Genomic DNA, 22165 nt, shown 5'->3' with positions numbered 1-22165 from the left:
TCCCTGACCCCGGAGCACCATTTTTTTATTCGGCCATGGGAATGGACGTCGCTGGCTGGGCCAGCATTTATTGCCATTCATCATTGCCCTTGAGGGGGTAGTTAAGAGTCAACCACGTTGCTGTGGATCTGAAGTCACACGTAGACCAGACCAGGTAAGGACGGCACATTTCCTTCCCTAAAGGACATTAGTGAACCAGATTGGACAATCGACAATGGTTTCATGCTCATCGTTAAGAGTTTTAATTCCAGAATTTTATTGAATTCAAATTTCACCATCTGCAATGATGAGATTTGAACCTGGGTCCCCAGAACATTACCCTGAGTCTCTGGTTTACTAGTCGAGTGACAATACCACTATGCCACAGCCTCCCCATTTCCATGATGTGGAGCGGCGTTGGACTGGGGTGAGCACAGTAAGAAGCCTTACAACACCAGTTTAAAGTCCAACAGATTTGTTTCAAGCACTAGCTTTCGGAGCGCTGCTCCTTCCTCATGTGAATGAAGATGAATTAATCTCTTCATTCACCTGAGGAAGCAGTGCTCCGAAAGCTAGTGTTTGAAACAAACCTGTTGGACTTTAACCTGGTGTTGTAAGACTTCTTATTGTGCTCCCCATTTCCAATCATTTTCCTGTCTTACAGAGGCTTCTTGTTAAACAGTTCCGAAAGCCTGCTGCTGCCGGAATGCATTTTGAGTGCAGGCTGGCTTTAAGTGGTGTTCACCCCACACAGAAGTGTTGGGGCCCCTGCTGAGCTGTTGCAGCCATTCAGCAGCAGGTTTGGCGCTGGGCTGCACGTTAGCATCATTTCAATGAGTAGTACAAAGTTTGTGCGTTGCCTGCATCTCAACGGCGGGGGGGGATCTCAACAGGGGTGGGGGAGGGGTGGTGCAACATCTCAAAAGGGGGGAATGGGAGGGGGGGGGGCAGATGAATCTAATCCAATCCAATTTTGCTCCCCCCCCCAAATCTTTAAAGATTTTTCTTTGTAAACACGGAAGTGACAATGACAAGGGGGGTTATGGCTTTAAAAGCTGTGCCCCAGACCACTGTGAACACTGATAGAAAGGTGTGAACTGTTAATTCGTCGTACCGAAAGCCCGATGTGTGCATTACACGCTTGAACGTCGTCGATGCAAATTCGTTTGTTTGTCAAGAAGATAGAAAAAAAAATCAAAAATGTTTCCATATCGGCGGGTGCGTTTTCTGACTGGAATAGCAGGCATGGCGAGAAAGCACGTCATGAGTCAGGCATGTCGTTCCCTGGAAACCAGCCTGACTGCGTTTTCCACAAACGTGCTTTCATGTTCACTTTAAAAAAAAAGAAAATTAAAACAAAAACACTCCAGCAGCCACCCAGCTTGAATCACGTCGAACGGGAGCGGATGCAAAGCGATTTGTTGGGAGAGTGCGCGGCACATGGCGAGCCTTTGACGCCGCGGATGATTGCCTGATGTGAAGACGGATTATTATTATTATTTTCTCTTCCTGGCGTCCTGCACGGCGGCGGAAGGCTTGGTTCCGCTGCAGTTTCACGTGCTTTAACCCCGCGCGGTCCGCAGCAGTGAAGGGACAGCAGGCGCTGCGATAGGAGCTGGCTATGGTGCTGAAGCCCAGTGGCGCGCGCTCTGCAGCAGCCCCCCCACCGCCGCCGCCCGCTGCTTCCAGTCGCCGCTCCCGCTCCTCTGCACCTCGCTCGCCCCTTCGCCAACTGTTTGCCCCCCCACCCCGCTCCCCTCCTTCGGACGGTCTGGCTGAAAGTTGTCAGGTAAAAGAGAAGTCGGCTGCACCATCTGCAAGAGAGGTTTGAAGAAACACACACGCGCACTGGATTTCTGAACGATGAGGGCAAGTGGCAAACTCCGAGCATCGTTTTCTCAATGTAAATTCCAGCCACAGCGGTGAAGGCTTTGCTCATTTTGTGCTCATCAAAGAATGTCGCCGCTGAAGATTTGAACACTTTTTATTAAGAGTGTCGGTGAGCCCATTTTTAAAGTTGAATGTATGACACCTAGAACAGTTTCTGGTGTGTGTGTGGAAGGGGCGGGCGGGGGGGGCGTTGGACGATATGTTGCTACAGGGAGCAGGGGATAGTTGGATTATCTTCCTTCCACACTTTTGTATGTTGCTATTGTCAGTAAAACTAATGTTTCAGTGACATTTAATGAATTAAATCAGGGAGGGGTCAGATCGTGTTGTACTGCAACTGAGCGATGTGGAGTGTGTCTTGGTGCAATGATGTAGTGTTTTCAGCTAATTGACGGATGGGTTAAGTGCTAATTCTCTCCCTCCCCCCTCCCCATTGATATTTCGGCTTGTGTCACAATCTGCATATCTGAACATGATGTTTTTTTTAAATGTGTTAACAGAAAGCGATCTTTTGGGAAATCAGTGGAAAGGAGGGATCCGGCGCTTGGCGGTTGTAGGGATCATATCTGCACTCGGTGACGAATGCACAACATCATAGATCACCAACCAGACATGGCTACTGCGCTATTAGCTGGAGAAAAGCTCAAGGAGCTGATCCTTCCGGGGCAGCAAGATGAGAAAGGTTCGCCCTTTGCAGCCTTCATGGTTCAACTAAAACTAGAACTCCCCTTCGACAGAGTAGTGTCCATCGGGACTGTCATTATCCCCATCCTCTTAGTAACATTGGTATTCACTAAAAATTTTGCAGGTAAGAAGATTCGAGAAGTGCAGAACCCATTGACAATCATTTTAAAACTGTTGTACTAGGGCGGCATTCCCGGCCATTTCTCCTGTATATTTTGGTTTGTGATGCATGAGGGAGGATCCTGTGAAGCAGCCGCAGTCACATTCACGCTTCACTCGAATCATGTCCTTTGAGACGTTTTGTCGCCACCCGCCCCGCCCCGTTATTTAGAACTTTCATTGGGACTTTTTATTCTTGGCATCTGACCTTCAAAATGAGCAGACTATGGCCGAGGTGGCACTTTAAAGAAATAGGATTAACCGTCGACTGCTGGGTTACACATTTCAAGCCCGCCCTAGTGAAACTGTTTTAGAGAATGCAGGGTGTGCTGAAGGTGTGTTTATATCAAGCTACTGAAACGCACAGCCCATCAGAACACATCTAAGAACAGTGCCCTAGTGTGATTCATGAAAAGTATTTGCCAAATGTACTTATATTTGAGAAAGTGTAGGAGGAAGATTCCTGAGTTATTTTTTGTTCTGTAAAGATTTGAGTAAGTGATGCATTCTCAGACAATTGACATCATTATTTTGTTTGTAATAGAAAATAGGATTACAAAGCCCTTCAGTGAAAAGTGGCCATTTAAAGCAAGTGGCGTAAGAATCATGTACTTCTTTCTCCAAGGACTGTTTAGTTAAACGCATTTTACTAAGATATGCACACTAAGACTTCACTAAGATATATACACCAAGGCTTTTTAGATTAAAAATTAAAGACTACATTAAAATAAAACAATTTCTAATTAATTTGCCCTGCTGAAAATTAAGTCAGTCGTCAGTTGCAGTTGATCCCAGGTCTAAAGTGCCACTTGAACTACACAGAAAATCTCTCTGTAATTAAGCATATTATGTTATTAAGTAATGAAAACTGATCCCCTCAGTGTAAACATTTATATTTCTTTGCTCAGCCCATTCTTTCAAAGACAGGAAAAGCTCATAGGAGACATCACAATACTTTGATTCTAAGCATGTTCCATTTAATTATTTTTATTTTTGTGAGCTTTATGTTATGAAGCCAATCATTAACCTCCAAATAAGAAAGCAGTCCATGATTTAACCATCAATAGCCAAGCAATGAACATTTAGAAGAGGCAAGAATGATTACATGCTGTGTTATTTTTGTCTATTTTCTTAGCCTACCTTTCACAGAAGGGTACATTGACAATGCTGCGTACATTTGTACAGACATTGTACATGTCTTTGGTTTATGAATAATCCAGGTGGGACAACGCTTACTGCTCATGGGGCAGGGAGCGCCAGCCACATAATGTGGAACTGGGAAAGACTAGACAGGCATGACAGATCTCTGTACCCAAAGACCATTAGTGAACTAATCGGAGTTTTGCAACAAACCAGCATGTTTCGTGGACATTTTCTGGTGATAGCTCACATCTTAGCAAATGTATTGAATTCAGTTTCATAAATTGTCATGCTAGGATTTGAATTCACAATGAACTTCAGGGTATAGCAACATGGAGTTGGAGGCAGCAATCGGATGTACAGGATCTGTCTTACCTGGTGCATTATAAGGTTTGTTTGTTTTATTTGTGCAGGCGGTGCTGCTGTGTTCCTATTTTTGAGCTTGACCCTCATGTGCATGGGTGTTTGTGGGATTAATGTAGGATATTTATGTAAGTCTTGAGGAAGGGGACTAACCTGCCTGATATTTTCCCAGTTCTTGATGTTAGATGTGCATCAGGAGCGCCAACTGGCTTGGCCCCACAAGTGATTAATCTGCATTTTTGTGATGGGAGCAATAGTCCTGTAAAATGAAGCATGGCTAACTGTTCTCAGGTTGGTGAATGGTGAAGGATAAATCAGATTGGAGATCATACTGTTCAATATGAAAATGGACGAGAATAAATCAAAGGAAAGAATTTATCTTGAGTATATCTTAAGCTAAGAAGAATTTGTTTATTGGTTGAAAAGCAAAGACTGTATTGGTGGAAAATTATAGATTCTATGCTCACATAATCAAAAGCTTTATTGAATAAATTATTATGACTCAAACATAATAGTGGTATTGATTAATTGATATATCTCCAGGATTCTATTTAACTTACACGCATAAATAATACTTTGGGTGGGAATTCATTCTCTTTAGCCCAAAGCTGCATTTTCCAGTCCAATGCATCTTATTGTTAGCAATAAACTGTTATGCTACCCTCGAATATGAACAACCATTGTTGCATGCTTGAATGCACTGAGAATAAAGCTGTTGACTGCAAAGTACTCTTTTGTGTTGCAGTTGGCTTAAATATTTAGAGAATAGCAATTGTATCTAATCAAGGCATTACAGAGGTAAATGGAAGATACATGGTCAAAGAGGCTTTGCTATGACTTCCGGGTGCGGCAATGACCAGCTAAGTCGCACGTTTCGGCAGCTCCCGGTGGAACGGACTTTTGGGCTCTTAATAGGAGCCCCAACGGCAATTTAAACGGCCAAAAACACTGTGCGGTAAACTAGAAGGGAATCCCCCCGGACACGCATGGATAAAGGAGAGGATAGCAGCCGGATTGCGGAGGATCCTCTGGAGCAGCGGCAAGGAAGGCAAGCTCAAAGCAAGATGGCGTCGGAAGGTGGCAGTTTGTTATGGGGCCCAGACCAACAAGAGTTCCTGCGGCGCTGTGTGGAAGAGCTGAAAAAGGAATTGAAGGAGTTGTTGGCCCCGATATTACAGGCAATTGAAGGGCTAAAGGAGGAGCAGAAGACTCAAGAGCAGGAGCTTCGGGTCGTGAAGGCAAAGACTGCTGAAAACGAAGATGAAATACAGGGCCTGGTGGTGAAGACAGAGACGCACGAGGCGCAGCACAAAAGGTGTGTGGAAAGGCTGGAAGTACTGGAGAATAATTCGAGGAGGAAGAATTTAAGGGTTCTGGGTCTTCCCGAAGGCGTAGAAGGGGCGGACGTCGGGACATATGTGAGCACGATGCTTCACTCGCTAATGGGATCGGAGGCCCCGACGGGCCCTTTGGAGGTGGAGGGAGCTTATCGAGTTATGGCGCGAAGACCAAGGGCAGGAGAAATACCTCGAGCCATAGTGGTGAGGTTTCACCGCTATAATGACAGAGAGATGGTCCTAAGATGGGCGAAGAAAACTCAGAGCTGCAGGTGGGAGAACGCGGTGATCCGCGTATACCAGGATTGGAGTGCGGAGGTGGCAAGAAGGAGGGCAAGTTTTAATCGGGCTAAGGCAGTGCTTCACAAAAAGAAGATCCAGTTTGGAATGTTACAACCCGAGAGATTGTGGGCCACACACGAAGGGAAGCACCACTACTTTGAGATGGCAGAAGAGGCGTGGACATTCATTGTGGACGAGAAGCTGGAATAGTCTGGCGAGAGAAAGAACTTCTGGGACAAGGTGGTGGGGTGATTATGTGGGGCGAGGAAAAAAGGGGGGGGATGATTTTTCAGTTTGTTAATCTTGCGATCCTGTAACTTTTCTCTCTTCCCCATGATGGGGGGGGGGGGGGGGGGAGTATGAGGAACTGTGGGCGCCGGTCATTAGGGGCGGGCCGAGTGGGAAACGCGGGCTTTGTTCCCGCGCTATGGTAATTATGGCGGGAACAGGGACGCAGGAAGGAGGGGGCCTCGCACAGTGGGGGCCGAGGACAAGGGGGGAAGCCGTGGTCAGCCAGAGTTCGCTGACTTCTGGGAGCAACATGGGGGATGCAAATACTCTAGGAAGGGATCTAGCGGAGGGGGGGTTAACTGGGTTGCTGCTGCTAAGGAGAAGGGGGAGCTGTTATGGGATGGGGTGGTCGAGGCGGGAGGGCGCCGTCGGGGGGATACACGGGTACGTGGGAACCGGGTGAGGAGCTGGGTTAAAAAAGGGGATGGCTAGTCGACAAGGGGGGGGGGGTAAAGAGCCCCCCCAACCCGGCTGATCACGTGGAACGTGAGAGGGCTGAACGGGCCGATTAAAAGGGCACGGGTACTCGCACACCTAAAGAAATTAAAGGCAGATGTGGTTATGTTGCAGGAGACGCATCTGAAACTGATAGACCAGGTCAGACTACGTAAAGGATGGGTGGGGCAGGTGTTTCATTCGGATTTAGATGCGAAGAACAGGGGGGTGGCTATCTTGGTGGGGAAACGGGTACTGTTTGAGGCAAAGACCATAGTGGGGGTAGATATGTGATGGTGAGTGGCAGATTGCAAGGGGAGGCGGTGGTTCTGGTGAACGCATGTGCCCTGAACTGGGATGATGCAAATTTTATGAGGCGTATGTTGGGACGTATCCCGGACCTGGAGGCGGGAAAGTTGGTAATGGGGGGAGATTTCAATACGGTGCTTGATCCAGGGCTGGACAGATCGAGGTCCAGGACCGGGACGAGGCCGGCAGCGGCCAGGGTGCTCAAGGACTTCATGGAGCAGATGGGAGGGGTAGATCCCTGGAGATTTAGTAGGCCTAGGAGTAAGGAGTTCTCATTTTTCTCCCATGTCCACAAAGTATATTCACGGATCGACTTTTTTGTCTTGGGAAGGGCACTGATTCCGAAGGTGACAGGGACGGAATATACGGCCATAGCTATTTCGGACCACGCTCCACATTGGGTAGACCTGGAGGTAGGAGAGGAAAAAGAACAGCACCCACTCTGGAGAATGGATATGGGCATATTGGCGGATGAGGGGGTATGTTTAAGAGTGAGGGGGTGCATCGAAAGGTACTTGGAGCTTAATGACAGTGGAGAGGTTCAGGTGGGAGTGGTCTGGGAGGCGTTGAAGGCGGTGGTTAGAGGGGAACTGATATCCATAAGGGCACATAAAGGGAAACAAGAGGGTAAAGAAAGGGAGCGATTGCTGAAAGAACTTTTGAGGGTGGACAGGCAATATGCGGAGGCACCGGAGGAGGGACTGTACAGGGAAAGACAAAGGCCACATGTGGAGTTTGACCTGCTGACCACGGGTAAGGCGGAGGCACAGTGGAGGAGGGCACAGGGTGTACAGTATGAGTATGGAGAGAAGGCGAGTCGGCTACTGGCCCACCAATTGAGGAAGAGGGGAGCAGCGAGGGAGATAGGTGGGGTGAGAGATGAGGAGGGAGAGATGGAACGGGGAGCGGAGAGAGTGAACGGGGTGTTCAAGGCATTTTATGAGTGGTTATATAAGGCTCAGCCCCCGGAAGGGAAGGAGGGAATGATGTGTTTCTTGGATCAGCTGGAATTCCCTAAGGTGGAGGAGCAGGAGAGGGTGGGACTGGGAGCACAGATTGAGATGGAGGAGGTGGTAAAAGGGATTGGGAGCATGCAGGCGGGGAAGGCCCCGGAACCGGACGGATTCCCGGTGGAATTTTATAGGAAGTATATGGACTTACTGGCCCCACTTCTGACGAGAACCTTTAATGAGGCTAGGGAAAGGGGGCAGCTGTCCCCGACTATGTCGGAGGCAACGATATCGCTCTTTTTGAAGAAGGAAAAAGACCCGCTGCAGTGTGGGTCCTACAGGCCCATTTCCCTTTTAAATGTAGATGCTAAGCTCTTGGCCAAGGTGATGGCGACGAGGATAGAGGACTGTGTCCCCGGGGTGGTCCATGAGGATCAAACTGGGTTCGTTAAGGGGAGACAGCTGAACACGAACATACGGAGGTTGCTAGGGGTAATGATGATGCCCCCACCAGAGGGGGAGGCGGAGATAGTGGTGGCGATGGACGCCGAGAAAGCATTCGACAGAGTGGAGTGGGATTATCTGTGGGAGGTGCTGAGGAGATTTGGTTTTGGAGAAGGGTATATCGGATGGGTACAGCTACTGTATAGGGCCCTGGTGGCGAGCGTGGTCACGAACAGACAGAGGTCTGATTACTTTTGTCTTCATAGAGGGACGAGGCAGGGGTGTCCCCTGTCTCCGTTACTGTTTGCATTGGCGATTGAGCCCCTGGCCATAGCACTGAGGGGCTCCAGGAAGTGTAGGGGAGTGCTCAGGGGAGGAGAAGAACACTGGGTATCCTTGTATGCAGATGATTTATTGCTGTATGTTGCGGACCCAGTGGAGGGGATGCCTGAGATAATGCAGGCACTCAGGGAGTTTGGGGAATTTTCAGGGTACAAATTGAATATGGGTAAGAGTGAGCTGTTTGTGGTGCATCCGGGGGAGCAGAGCAGGGGAATTGATGACTTACCGCTGAGGAAGGTGACAAGAGATTTCCGGTACTTAGGGATTCAGATAGCTAGGAGTTGGGGAACCTTACACCGGCTTAATCTAACAAGATTGGTGGAACAGATGGAGGAGGATTTTAAGAGATGGGACATGGTGCCCCTGTCACTGGTGGGTAGGGTGCAAGCGGTTAAAATGGTAGTCCTCCCGAGATTCCTCTTTGTGTTTCAGTGCCTTCCGGTGATGGTCACGAAGGCTTTTTTCAAGGGAATTGAGAAAAGTGTCATGAGTTTTGTGTGGGCCGGGAAGACCCCGAGAGTGAGGAGGGGGTTCTTGCAGCGTAGCAGGGATAGTGGGGGGCTGGCACTACCGAGCCTAAGTGAATACTACTGGGCCGCCAATATCTCAATGGTGTGTAAGTGGATGGGAGAAGGGGAGGGAGCGGCGTGGAAGAGATTGAAGATGGCGTCCTGCAAGGGAACCAGCCTACAAGCAATGGTGACGGCGCCGTTGCCGTTCTCCCCGAAGAAATACACCACAAGTCCAGTGGTGGTGGCAACACTAAAAATTTGGGGGCAGTGGAGATGACATAGGGGAAGGACGGGAGCCTCGGTGCGGTCCCCGATAAGAAATAACCATAGGTTTGTCCCGGGGAGAATGGATGGGGGATTTGGAGCATGGCAAAGAGCTGGGGTTGTGCAACTGAGAGATCTGTTTGTAGACGGGACGTTTGCGAGTCTGGGAGCGCTGACGGAAAAATATGGGTTGTCCCAAGGGAATGCATTTCGGTACATGCAACTGAGGGCTTTCGCGAGGCAACAGGTGAGGGAATTCCCGCAGCTCCCGACGCAGGAGGTTCAGGATAGAGTGATCTCGGGGACATGGGTGGGGGATGGTAGGGTGTCGGATATATACAGGGAAATGAGGGACGAGGGGGAAATCATGGTGGATGAGCTGAAGGGGAAATGGGAAGAAGAGCTGGGGGAAGAGATTGAGGAGGGGCTGTGGGCTGATGCCCTACGTAGGGTAAACTCGTCGTCCTCGTGCGCCAGGCTAAGCCTGATACAATTCAAGGTTTTACACAGGGCGCATATGACCGAAGCACGGCTCAGTAAATGTTTCGGGGTAGAGGATAGATGTGGGAGATGCTCGAGAAGCCCAGCAAACCACACACACATGTTTTGGTCATGTCCGGCACTACAGGGGTCCTGGGTGGGGGTGGCAAAGGTGCTTTCGAAGGTGGTGGGGGTCCGGGTCGAGCCAAGCTGGGGGTTGGCTATATTCGGGGTTGCAGAAGAGCCGTGAGTGCAGGAGGCGAAAGAGGCTGATGTCTTGGCCTTTGCATCCCTAGTAGCCCGGCGAAGGATATTGCTTATGTGGAAGGAAGCCAAACCCCCGGGCGTGGAGACCTGGATAAATGACATGGCAGGGTTTATAAAACTAGAACGGATAAAGTTTGCACTAAGGGGTTCGGCTCAAGGGTTCACCACGCGGTGGCAACCGTTCATTGACTACCTCGCAGAACGATAAAGGAAATGGGAAGGTAACAGCAGCAACCCAGGGGGGAGGGGGGGGAGGGCCCGGGCGGGTCCTCAGGGGTGTTTTTGTATAAATATTTGTATTAGGCTATGTATATTGGATTGAATTGTTTGGTTTTATTTTGGAGAGTTATTATTTTTGATAGGGCAGTTGCCATTTAGTTTATATATTATTTATTTATTTGTTAAAAACGGCCACTGTTATTTATACTGTTTTACTGTTGTAAAAAGGATAACCTTTGTATTGTTTTGTTTGGCCAAAAAAATTTGAATAAAATATATTTTTTGAAAAAGAGGCTTTGCTATGGCCTGAAGGATGTCTATTGTGGAACAATACTGAATCGAATTGTTCAGCATCAAAAGGAGTTGCTAAGTAGCTGAACACAGTTGCTAATAGCAACAGGGAAATAATACATTATCTGGAATGGTTTAATAATTTGAATAAACAAAGCAGAAGATTATGTTCACTCATCAACCAACCAACCAGAAAAGATCCTGAACGAGGAAAGGAACAAGGAAAGGAACTCGCACCAGATGATAGGAGGGTGAGTTACTCAACTTGGTAACTTTGAAATGGAGTAGAGAGTTTGTGGAAAGAACACAATAGAGTTGGTAAGTGCCTTTCCAATGTATACGTCTCTGTAGACACAAATATTAATTGGACTGTCGTGAATTTTAAACAAATGCAATTAATCAGCTTTTGTTTGATGCAGTAGTTTTCTACTGATAGCCATAGATTTTATGTATAATTATGAGATACTTGTGATACCTTTATTGCCTCTACAGATGAGATGGATCAATTGGAATGATGCAGTGTCCCCTTTTCCACCATGCACTGCAAAAAATGAACACCTTCAGAAGCACCTATACCACAAGCACCAACACAGCAAGTGTGGTACCTGCTGCAGCACCTCTGTATGATCACTTAACTGGCATAGAGGATCTAACAATACCTATGGAGCAATGATGCATTCATTTCAGGTCAGGTGGACTAAGTTGTGGATTTACAAGCTCTTGTTGAACACACAGAGCATTACAGATTAAGGCTGCATCTCTGAGATTTGGGGTAGTGTTGGATTCCAGAAGGCTGAAATCATAGAATCCCTACAGTGCAGAGGAGGCCATTCGGCCCATCAAGTCTGCACCAACCCTCCGAAGGAGCACCCCACCCAAGCCCACATCCAGCCCTGTCCCCATAACCTTTTGGACACTCAAGAGACAATTTATCATGGATAATCCACCTAATCTGTACATCTTTGGGACTGTGGGAGGAAACCAGCAGACATGGAGGAAACTACGCAGACACAGGGAGAATGTACAAACTCCACACAGTCAGCCGAGGTCGGAATTGAACCCTGGCCGCTGGCGCTGTGAGGCAACAGTGCTAACCACTATGCCACAGTGCTGTCTGGCATCTAGTTGAGCTATATTAACTAACATATGGACTAAAATAAAATTTGTAGTAACACCTAGTTTTATGATAAATGTACTCAAACTGTCCTAACTCTGATTATAGGACCGACCTTGTGCGAAAGGTATTGCAGTCCACTATGGAGCAAAGATTGGGGCATCAATTGCAAAGTTATATCACACATTAGTAAATTATTGTGAGGCCTTGTCTGAGCATTTCATTCTTGCAAGAACTAGTACAAATCTATGAGGAGATTATGTAAACCTGCCTGCCCAGATGTACAGACATCAAGTGCTGCTTACCGCATCCCCAACACCCCACCATTCTTTCATCAAGATATGGAGTCAATTTCAATTGCTATTCACAAAGGTCACAAACAGACATCCAGTTTCCAGCAGGTGAGACTTTGAAGTATAAAATATAGTTATGAAGTTGTCATTTTAATAAATAAAAGATGTTTTCACATCAATTTGTTGTGCCTGATTTATTGACAAAGCTTGATCTATAATTGGATTGAAAAGAAATATATTACACTCTTCATTTTGGTTAATTTCATATTGAATTCATTCCGAGTGTGATGATTAACATACATAGCCGAATGTAATAAACATGTACAGGATGTCATATGTAACTACAGGTATAGCTTTAATTTTTGTTTTCTAGATTGTATGCTCATAATTCTTGTTATACATTGAAGTGGTCAAGACAGTTTATACATTGAAGTGGTCAAGACAGTTTTCTAGCTGTGCCTTTCGACGGACATTTGGGTGGGGTGAGGTAAGGGGTCTTAGATTGTGTTGTTATTGCACGGTTACTGGAGATTAACTGGAAATTGTTGCGCCCATTTTTGGGCAAAAATCGAATACCATATCGGTAAATATTAATTTGCAATCTTGTGCACCCCACAGAAGTGCAGCAAACAGTAACATTTTGTCATGCCGAGTATCTGCCTGTACATAATGCTGACCTTATTAAATATTCAAAAAAGGGCTATTCAACTGGTGAAGTAGCCTTTTCCAAATTGCATTGTGGGAGTACCAGATTCATCTTTGTGCTGTGCCAGCCCTCAATTCTCCATCTCTTTTCGTCCAGAAAATTGGGTATCAGGCTATCTTACATTATCCTGAGGGGTACCATTAACCAGAAATTAAACTGGATCAACCATATAAATATTGTGGCTACAAGAGGAGGACAGAGGCTGGGAATTCTGTGATGAGTAACTCACTTCCTGACACCACAAAGCCTGTCCACCATCTACAAGGCACAAGTCTGGAGTGTGAAGGAATACTCTCCACTGGCGTGGATGAGTACAGCTCTAACAACACTCAAGAAGCTCAACATCATTCAGTACAAAGCAGTCCGCTTAATTGGCACCCCATACACCACGCTAAATATTCACCCCCCCCTACCTCTAATGCACAATAACAGCAGTGTGTACCATCTACAAGATGCATTGCAGCAGTTCACTGAGGATCCTTCAACAGCACCTTCAAACTTGCAACCTGTACCACCTAGAGGGACAAGGGCAGCAGATATATGGGAACATCATCATCTGGACGTTTTCCTCCAACCACACACCTAATCTAGCTTGGAGCTATTTTGCCATTCCTTCACTGTCGTTGGATCAAAATCCTGGAATTTCCTCCCTAACAAGACTGTGGGTGTACCTACACAACATAGCCTGGAGCAGTTCAAGAAGGCCGCGCACGACCAACTTCTCAAGGGCAATTAGAGATGGGTAATAAATGCTGGCCTAGACAGCAAAGCCAACATCCAATTATAGAATTCTTTTAAAGTGTCTCTTGACTGTTTGCCTCATGACTCTTGATAGGAACCTCAGCAGAGATGTTAAATATGTTATGTTGGCTGGATGGCTGGTTCATGATGCAGCGTGACGCCAACAGTGTGCGTTCAATTCCTGTACCAACTGAGTTTATTCAAGAAGACCCCGCCTTTTCAACCTTGCCCCTCACCTGAGGTGTGGTGACCCTCAGGTTAAATCACCACCAGTCAGCTGTCTCTCAAAAGGAAAAAGCAGCCTATGGTCCTTGGGGACCAAGGCAACTTTCATTTTTGCAAATATGCTACAATCAATGCTGCAATTCACTCAGTGCTCTGATTGGGCACAAACCATTGATGTTCTAAAGTTGAGGTTCCACAACCTGGACACATCTCGAGGGTTCAGTCATTAGAGTTCTAGAAAGGTTTCCATAATTGCTATGGTCGCCTAAATTCTCCACAACTTTGACCTGCGAAGAAATTAACCCAAGGATATCCAATTCAGGAAGAAGAAATGGAGGAAAAAGATGCAGAAGATGACAGATACCTGAGGATGAACCAGAAGAGTAAGGATCATAAATGATCACAGCTGCCATAGCTTTGCACACGCAAGACGGTAATGAACATTTCCATTTAATTAGCACCCCCTCCCTCCCCACTCCCTCCACCAAGGTGACGAATGTGATATAAAATAGTTACTTTAGAGATATTAGTTAATGTAATGTAGAAATAAGCCACTTTGATTCTGGCAGGTAGAGACAAAGGGATTTGAGACCGCATGGAAAAAGCAGGAAGAGGTGTGTCTATGAGAGTGATGCTGCATTGATAGGGGCCGGAGAAAGGGATTGGAAGTGAGCCAATCAGAATAGATCAAACAAGTCAGGAGGGACATAGGATGACCTATGGGTGTCGAGTATGTGAAACTTGATGCCATTTGAATGTATGAGTACTGATCTCTTTGTCTGGGGCCTTCACTTAGTTCCCGGAACTGCAGACAGCAACATGTTGTCTGTATCACTGTGGACTAGGTAGCTTGCAAGCTGAATAAAATAACTTCTTTTTACTTGCAAATCCATCTCGACTTTTATTGAGGCCAGACTGACGGAGGAAGAAATTTGGGAATCAACAAAGGCACCAGCAATCCTTCCAACTAGAACCCAGCTTATGTATGCTCTCACCTGAAATACCAACACCAATGCAAAAATAACAGCTGGGCAACACAAACTGATTCATAAGAAAACTATTACTTACCCTAATGTAAAACTTTACTTCCTGTCTTCCATGCTCATTTGTCTAGTCAGGTATTTTCATGAGCAGCTTCCCCAGGGTGATGGGTACTCAAATGGGAGGGGTGAGGGGAGTAATATTTGGGGACAGTAGCACGTGCAGTGGGTAAAGCAACCAAACAAAGTCCACCACTGTGTTGCCAAGTAGAGAATGATAAGAAGTGGGGCAAGGAAAGCTTACCAGTGCTGGGGCGAGGGATGGTGCTTACAGGGAGACCAAAAGAGATGTGAGTAGGATTCTTACCATAGCAGCTCAGGCCATATCACTGAATTTGTAGCACTGCATCCAGGTCTTGAGTAAAATACTTCTTGCAATGATTTGTTCTGCAACCTCTGACTATTGGAAACTTACCTTAGCACCAATCTTCCATCTGACAGGAAGAGCAGCTTCTTCCTCTTGGTCACTTCCAAATCACCATCGAGAAAGTGGGCAGCCTTCTAACAGCACCCTCATCTATCATTTCACCCGCAAAACTTTTATTCAGCTGACTGTAGCCAAAATCCATCTCCCTTTAAGAGAGGCAGGTTGCCTTTAAATCAGGTGCTTGATACTCGATTCCCCATCCACTCGCAGAAAGTGAGCTTTCAATAAACAGGGCGAGCTGGAGCAACAGTTCAGAAATCTTAAACAAACAACACTCCATTTCTGGTGCTATTCAGATTTTTCTTTTGTGGTCTTGCCAGCTGGGTCTCCATAAGGATAGCCACATGCATTTGATATTTGCCTCATTCAAGGTGGCATTTAAGCATCCTCATTTAGATCAAATTGTTAACTAATGTTTATTGTGGGAATGTCATGCCTCCTATTTCATTTCCAAGTTCTCTTGGCTGGCCTCTTATTTTCCACTCTCAATCATTTTAAGCTCATCCAGAACTCTGCTGGTCATATTCTAACTTGGATAAAGTCCCATTCAGTCATAAGCCCTGAGCTCACTGACCTGCTTTGGCCGACTGTTCCTGAATATCTCCACTTTAAGATTCACACCCTCATCTTCAAAGCACTCCATGGGCAGCATGGTAGCACAGTGGTTAGCACAGTTGCTTCACAGCTCCAGGGTCCCAGGTTCTGATTCCCGGCGTGGATCACTGTCTGTGGAAAATCCTGGCCCTAGTTTCATTAGACACAACTGCCCTTTGTAAATCTATACTAACTAATCTGATCAGCACATATTTGTTTAAATGCTTAGTCACTCTGTCCCTTATAAAGGATTCTCAATTCTTCCCTGCAATAAACATGCTAAAAGTTCTATCATTTCTCAGTTTATCTTTTCTACTCTTAAACACTAGAGTGACATTAACAATCTTCCAATCTAAGTGGACAGTTCCTGAATCAAGAGAGTTTTGGAGGATCAGGCCTACATTATTTACAATTTCCCCATCTACTTTTATTACTCTGGGTCGGAAACTAACAGGTCCTGGAGTTTCCTTTGGCTTTAGTTGCACTACATGTTCCCTTTTACCAGGTTTCAAAGTATTACATCTAGTAAGTTTCTCCCCTTAATTTATTTTGACTCATCCTTGTATTTCTGGTACTTTATCCTCATCCTCTACTCTGACTACCAATACAAAATAAAGCCTACTATTTCCTGATTTTTTAATTACATTATCACCACTTTCAGTCTTAAAAGGGTATAACTTATCACTAACAACCCCTTTTATCTTGTTTAAAAACCATTACCGTTGTCCATTTATATCCCTCATAAATTATTTCTAATTTTCCCTTTTTGCTGCTCTTACTACTTTCTTTTCATTGCTTTGATGTTCAATTATTCTTTCCGAGTCTGCGGGAACTGTACAGTTCTTTGTATTCATACCATCCAGTCATTTTATTCATTCATCTGTTTGTCAGAAAGTCAAATGGCAACAATAGATGAGAACCAAGGAAAATATACTTGCAAATAAGAGGCTGAAAGCTGACTAATGATCTGTTGAAAGTTAAGCTCAAAAGCTATTATTCTAATGTAATAACATGAAAGAGAGATATTGCTGATGAAATTGGCATAATAAATTCCCTCTGAGCAAAAGGTGGAGAAGAAATGAAGTTGATATATTTAGAAATATTTAGTAATATGACCGTTCAAATATGGAGCAATGTTTTATTGGTAAGAAATTAAATTAGTTAATGATCAGACGGAAAAAACAATGGGTAAAATTGGTTGGGAATCTATTATTGTAAAATACACATTATTCAAAAACTTGAAGTACTAAGAACCATATTACCTGTGTTGACTCTTTTTGCAAAAATTTATAGAACCATAGATACTTAAAGCACAAAAGGACGCTATTGGCACTTTTTTGATAGAGCAGTCCAAAACCCATTTCACAGCATTCCCCAGAGCACATCCTTTCCCTTAACCATTATCTTGGGTGTGATGTAGCCATGTGAAATGGCTGCCTCCCAATTAGAATGGTCAAACCCCGATGGCGAACAGAAGAGGCTGATGGGAAAATCAGCCAACAGGACTCAAACAGACAGCTGCAGGTAAAACAGTGTATTCGCCTCTGGGGAAGTCAGTCCAGACCGATACCTGCAGCCATCAACATCACAACAACCCAGCCATCTGCATATTAATCAGCCATCCCCGGGAACAATTGCTACACATTAGCAACATAAAGCCGACCCAGACCTTTCGGCGCCAGCAGGAGCTGACACAAAGAAAGGTAAACGACCACCCCTCGATCAAGGAATCGCTCCAGTATTGGAGCATATCGAACCAAGTGATTGGGGCCAAGTCCAATCATTTGGAACCAGGTACAAGGTCCGCCCCGAGAGGTGGGAAGCCCCTGGGGACTATAAGAATAGGGGCCAAGTTCAACTCAACCCTTCTCCTCTCCGCACCCTTCGAGACCCTTGCTGAAAGAAACCGTAAGTTTTACTCCAACGATCGCTACCAGATAGACACTCCTGACTATCGACCTGAACCAGCTTTTGAATCCCGCAGGCTCAGAACCCATTCGAAAGGCCATTCGTTTCCCTGACCTGGTGGGCCATTTCCAAAGTTAAGTATTGGCCTGTTAGTGGTAGGTAGTAGTTTAGAAGTAGAATTATTGTATAAGTATTGATTGCTGTATATAATAAATGAGCGTTGATTTAACTCTTACTCAGCGGTGTGTTGGATTATTAATCATTACTCGGACTTGAACCACGTGGCGGTATCAGAAAGATACCTGGCGACTCAAGAGCAAAGGTGACAGAATTAGAGCAAATAAACTAAGGCTAAAACGAGCAACAGTGAAAACATTCAACTCTCCAACCCTCTACACAAAGACAATGCGCCTAACTTCTGACACTATTTAAAATCTATTAGACCTCCTCTTGGACTTCTACACTCCGATAGAATAGTCCTGTGTCTCAAGATTCTTCGTAATAACTATAGATCTGATTTAACCTTGATTGGGATTCAGACAGTTGATGGTGGATGGGGAGGAAAGAAAGGGAGCAACAGCCACTGTTCTTCCCCACCACTGACCCCCCCCCCCCCCCCCCCCCCCCCCCCCCCCCCCGCGCCCAACCAGCAACACCGACCAAACTGGGTAATGGTGGCCTGGCAGTTTTTATTCTGGGCCTCAATTGAATTCCATTGGTGAATCTGAAATGTTAGCAGTGAGTGTGGAAGTTCAAGCAGCAAGACAGGCTTGTCAGCAAGAAGTTATGTCATATCGGGTGGGGTGGAGTTTCATGGGAGGAGAGAGGGAATAGTGAGGGGCAAGCAGTGCTGACATTTTTCTTTTGACGTCTGCAGGAAAGCTCCAGCTCCATCTGGCTCCACAATTAATTGACTTCTGGTCCCGAATCCTTTCCCCAAAGTCTTCAGCTGGCAGAAAATCTATGCTGATTGCTCCACTGAAGCCAGAGATAAAAATGTAATCAGGGCCTGAATATGTCAGTGATTCATGATTTGCATATTTAAAAAAGGGCCTCACCAGCTTCAGATGGGTGTCAACCCTGCCTTCTCAAAAATATAGACCAAAATTGAAGGTGAGATCTATGCACATGAGCAGGAAATCATCCAGCTGATTTTACCTGCCTTGGTTTCTGTCAGATGGGTAGATTAAAATCATTCTTCTTAATGTCTCATCCTAGATGTGTGTGGTTGCAATAACCTGCAGAAAGTGTGCACTAGCCTATGCTCACCTTTATCTTGAAAATTATTCCAGTTCAAAAATAGGTTCAGGCAATTGGACATTACGTGCATGGAAGTATTTGCTTGGTAGGGTCTTGTTCATGGCCAAACATGCAGCTTTGTTGAACATTAGGTTGGGGGAGTTGGTGGAGAAATGTGATGGGTGGTAAAAACAAAAACTAATTATTAAGCTATCGGTTACAGCAAGGCTTAATCAGACGAATGAAGGTTACCATGCCAGATAAGGCCATTGCTATGGATGCTATTTATATGTACATCTAAAAGGCATTCAAGATGGTTCCACACAAGGAACTGTTAGCAAAAATGAAAGATCATGGAAGTAAAGGCAACCTATTGTTATGACTAGGTAATTGTTTCAGTGGTAGGTGGCACAGAGAGCGAGGGAGAGCACACTAATTAGCAGGATATGACTCGTGGTGTCCCCTGGGAATCTGCACTGGCGCCTCTGCTTTTCATAATATTTACAAATGACTTAGATGAAGGATTTGTAAATTCTATTTCTAAGTTTGCTGACGATTTCAAGTTAGGAAGCTCAGCAAATAGGTTAGATGGAAGTAAAAGGCTACAAAGTGATTGGACAAAACTGTGATAGTTGGAGTTCAGTGCGGGCAAGTGTAAAGTCACCCATTTTAGGCTTAAGAAATATAGATTTTCTAAATGGTCGGCATCCAGGAATTATGGATGAGGAGAGAGACTTAGGGATTCAAGTGCAGAAATCAAAACACTTGAAGACAGGTACAAAAATGGCTAATTGATGTTAGCCTTTATCCCAAATAGGCTGGGATAAAGGGGATTGAAGTTATCAAATAATTGTATGAAGCTCTGGTTAGTTCACATTTTTAAATTATTTGTTTGTGGGATGTGGGCAATGCCAACATTTATCACCCATCCTTAATTGACCTTGAGAAGGTGATGGTGAGGTGCCTTCTTCAACTATCTGTGTATTTACAGCCATAGTGCTGTCAGGTGTGGAATTCCAGGATTTTAACCCAGCAACTATGAAGAAACAGCAATACATTTCCAAATCATGACCTTTAAAAATGGTGGTGAGCTGGATTGGAAGTCAGGCTCATTTCCACCAGAAAGAGGCAGGCTGGGTTGTAGGCCTGTCTCTGTCCTCCAGCACTGTACATTAATAGAAAATAGCCCTCTGGCTCTCATCCCCCACCCACTACACACTCTCTATCAACCACCCATGCCAGCCTATGCCACTCACACAGTATCCTTTTACAGCTTGACAATTCCTTGGCAGCTTTGGCAGTTCCTTGACAGGTCGACAATTCTTTGGTAGTTATGTGACAGTTTGTCAGTTCTTTGACAGTTTCTTGACAACCTGATAGTTCTTTGACATTTCCTTGACATCTTGATAGTTCTTTAACAGTTCATTGAGAACTTCAACAGTTCCAATGAGATTATGCACATTTTAAATACAACTACATTTACGTTTAACCATACCCAAGAGTGCCATACCTCTTCAAAAGGGCATTTTATTTTTTCCAAAGTGTATCCTGGCTATCCAACCAAACATTACAAATTCAGACCGCTTACTTGGTCTAATCTGCACACTTTAGGTTTCACATACCTGGCCTACCAAAATCCCACTTCAGTGAAGGCAGCTAATGATGTAAATACTCAGGCACCTTGACAAACTACGTATATGTGAATCCCAGCCCAACTCCAGTCCAACTCTGGAGAAATAGGAAATGCCGTGCTCGGAGGCCGAGTAGAATGGTGGGATCTCCTGGATTTTTTTCCATGATACAATGCAAATCTGGGCCTGGAACTAAAATGCGCAAGGTTGTGTACAGTAAGAAGTCTTACAACACCAGGTTAAAGTCCAACAGGTTTGTTAAAGTCCTGTTGGACTTCAACTTAATGTTATAAGACTTCTTACTGTGCTCACCCCAGTCCAACGCCGCCATCTCCACATCAAGGTTGTGTAGGCATGACCTGCTGCCTCATGGACCCAGCTTAGAACCCGCCCTGGGGTCACTGTCCGGTTTGGAGTTTGCACATTCTCCCTGTGTCTGCGTGGGTCTCACTAACACAACCCAAAGGTGTATAGGGTAGATGAATTGGCCACGCTAAATTGCCCCTTAATTGGGAAAATATTTTTTAAATTCTGTTGGAAATAATGCAATATCTCGGTAGTAAGGAAAAGCATCCATATTGTTGCAGGGGGAAAGTATAGCTATTCGATTTTAGTGTACTTCACTCTTCCACTCACAGAAACCACACAGACTCTTGGAGTACGAGGCCTTCATTACAATGTAATAGCATGGGCTAATGACATTCCAAGTTAGGACACCAGAGAGCAGTGTTCTCGATTAGGTTTACATCATTTAAACATGATGTAACATGATGATTTTACATCATGCCTATTTAATTATAATATCAAATCAGTACAAATACACATACATGCTGTCTCCTAATATTTATCACCGGCTCCCCATTATCAATAATCACCTATCCTGTCTAAGTATAATGTTCTTCCCAAGGTAAACAGTCCACAGTAATAACAATTCTGGATGATTATGTCTTACAACATGACAACAGTACAAAAATGGTGAAAAAATCTTGCATTGTTCCTTGATATTCTTGATAACAACCATTTGTGGCTTATCTTCTTCCTGGGCCCCATCAACAGCGAGATGTGTCCTTGAGCGTGCTTCCTGTAGCTACAACCTCAGCTAAATGGTGTGTATGTATAATACAGATCGATATAGAAGTGTTTAGTCTCTTTAGTGCTAAATGTATAACCATAGTTTCAAATTAATTCTGATATGTTTTTTTTCCTCATCACATATAGCTAGTTACATCATGAATTACCCATATTATCACAAATTGTCTATACACAGATAAAAGATGTTCATTGCATCATTGACAGATTATCGGAGCAAAGCAGCAGGAGCTCCCCCGCCAAAAAATATTAACATACTCAGATGACATAGACTAATAACAAAAAATAAAAATTTACTTGGTGAGCATTTTTTGCAAGGGAGTTGTGAAGAAGTCTCATCAAAGAGACTCAAAAGCTGAATGAACTAGGAATTGAATGAACTAGCATATCCAGACATAGGAACAGCTTCTTCCCCACAGCTACAAGACTCCTCAATGACTCCCCCCTCGGACTGATCTGTTCCCTGTAAGAACACTATTCACGACGCCCTATGCTGCTCTTGCTCATGTATTTGCTTTGA

The 22165-nt window shown here is 45.0% G+C and overlaps 1 protein-coding gene across 1 annotated transcript in view; it reads left to right on the top strand.

Annotated features, from left to right (window-relative positions):
• Positions 1-1010: 1010 nt before the first annotated feature.
• panx2 (pannexin 2) overlaps positions 1011-22165 on the top strand; it is a 78605-nt gene continuing 57450 nt past the window's right edge. Inside the window, exons 1-2 of the mRNA XM_072471438.1 lie at positions 1011-1978; positions 2370-2677. Coding sequence (XP_072327539.1) covers positions 2452-2677 — 226 coding nt within the window. The 5' untranslated portion in view covers positions 1011-1978; positions 2370-2451. The remainder of the gene's footprint in view (positions 1979-2369; positions 2678-22165) is intronic.

Source organism: Scyliorhinus torazame, chromosome 13 (genome assembly GCF_047496885.1).
Source record: "Scyliorhinus torazame isolate Kashiwa2021f chromosome 13, sScyTor2.1, whole genome shotgun sequence".
NCBI classification, from domain to species: Eukaryota; Metazoa; Chordata; class Chondrichthyes; order Carcharhiniformes; family Scyliorhinidae; genus Scyliorhinus; species Scyliorhinus torazame.
This window is presented reverse-complemented; position numbering and strand designations above follow the sequence as displayed.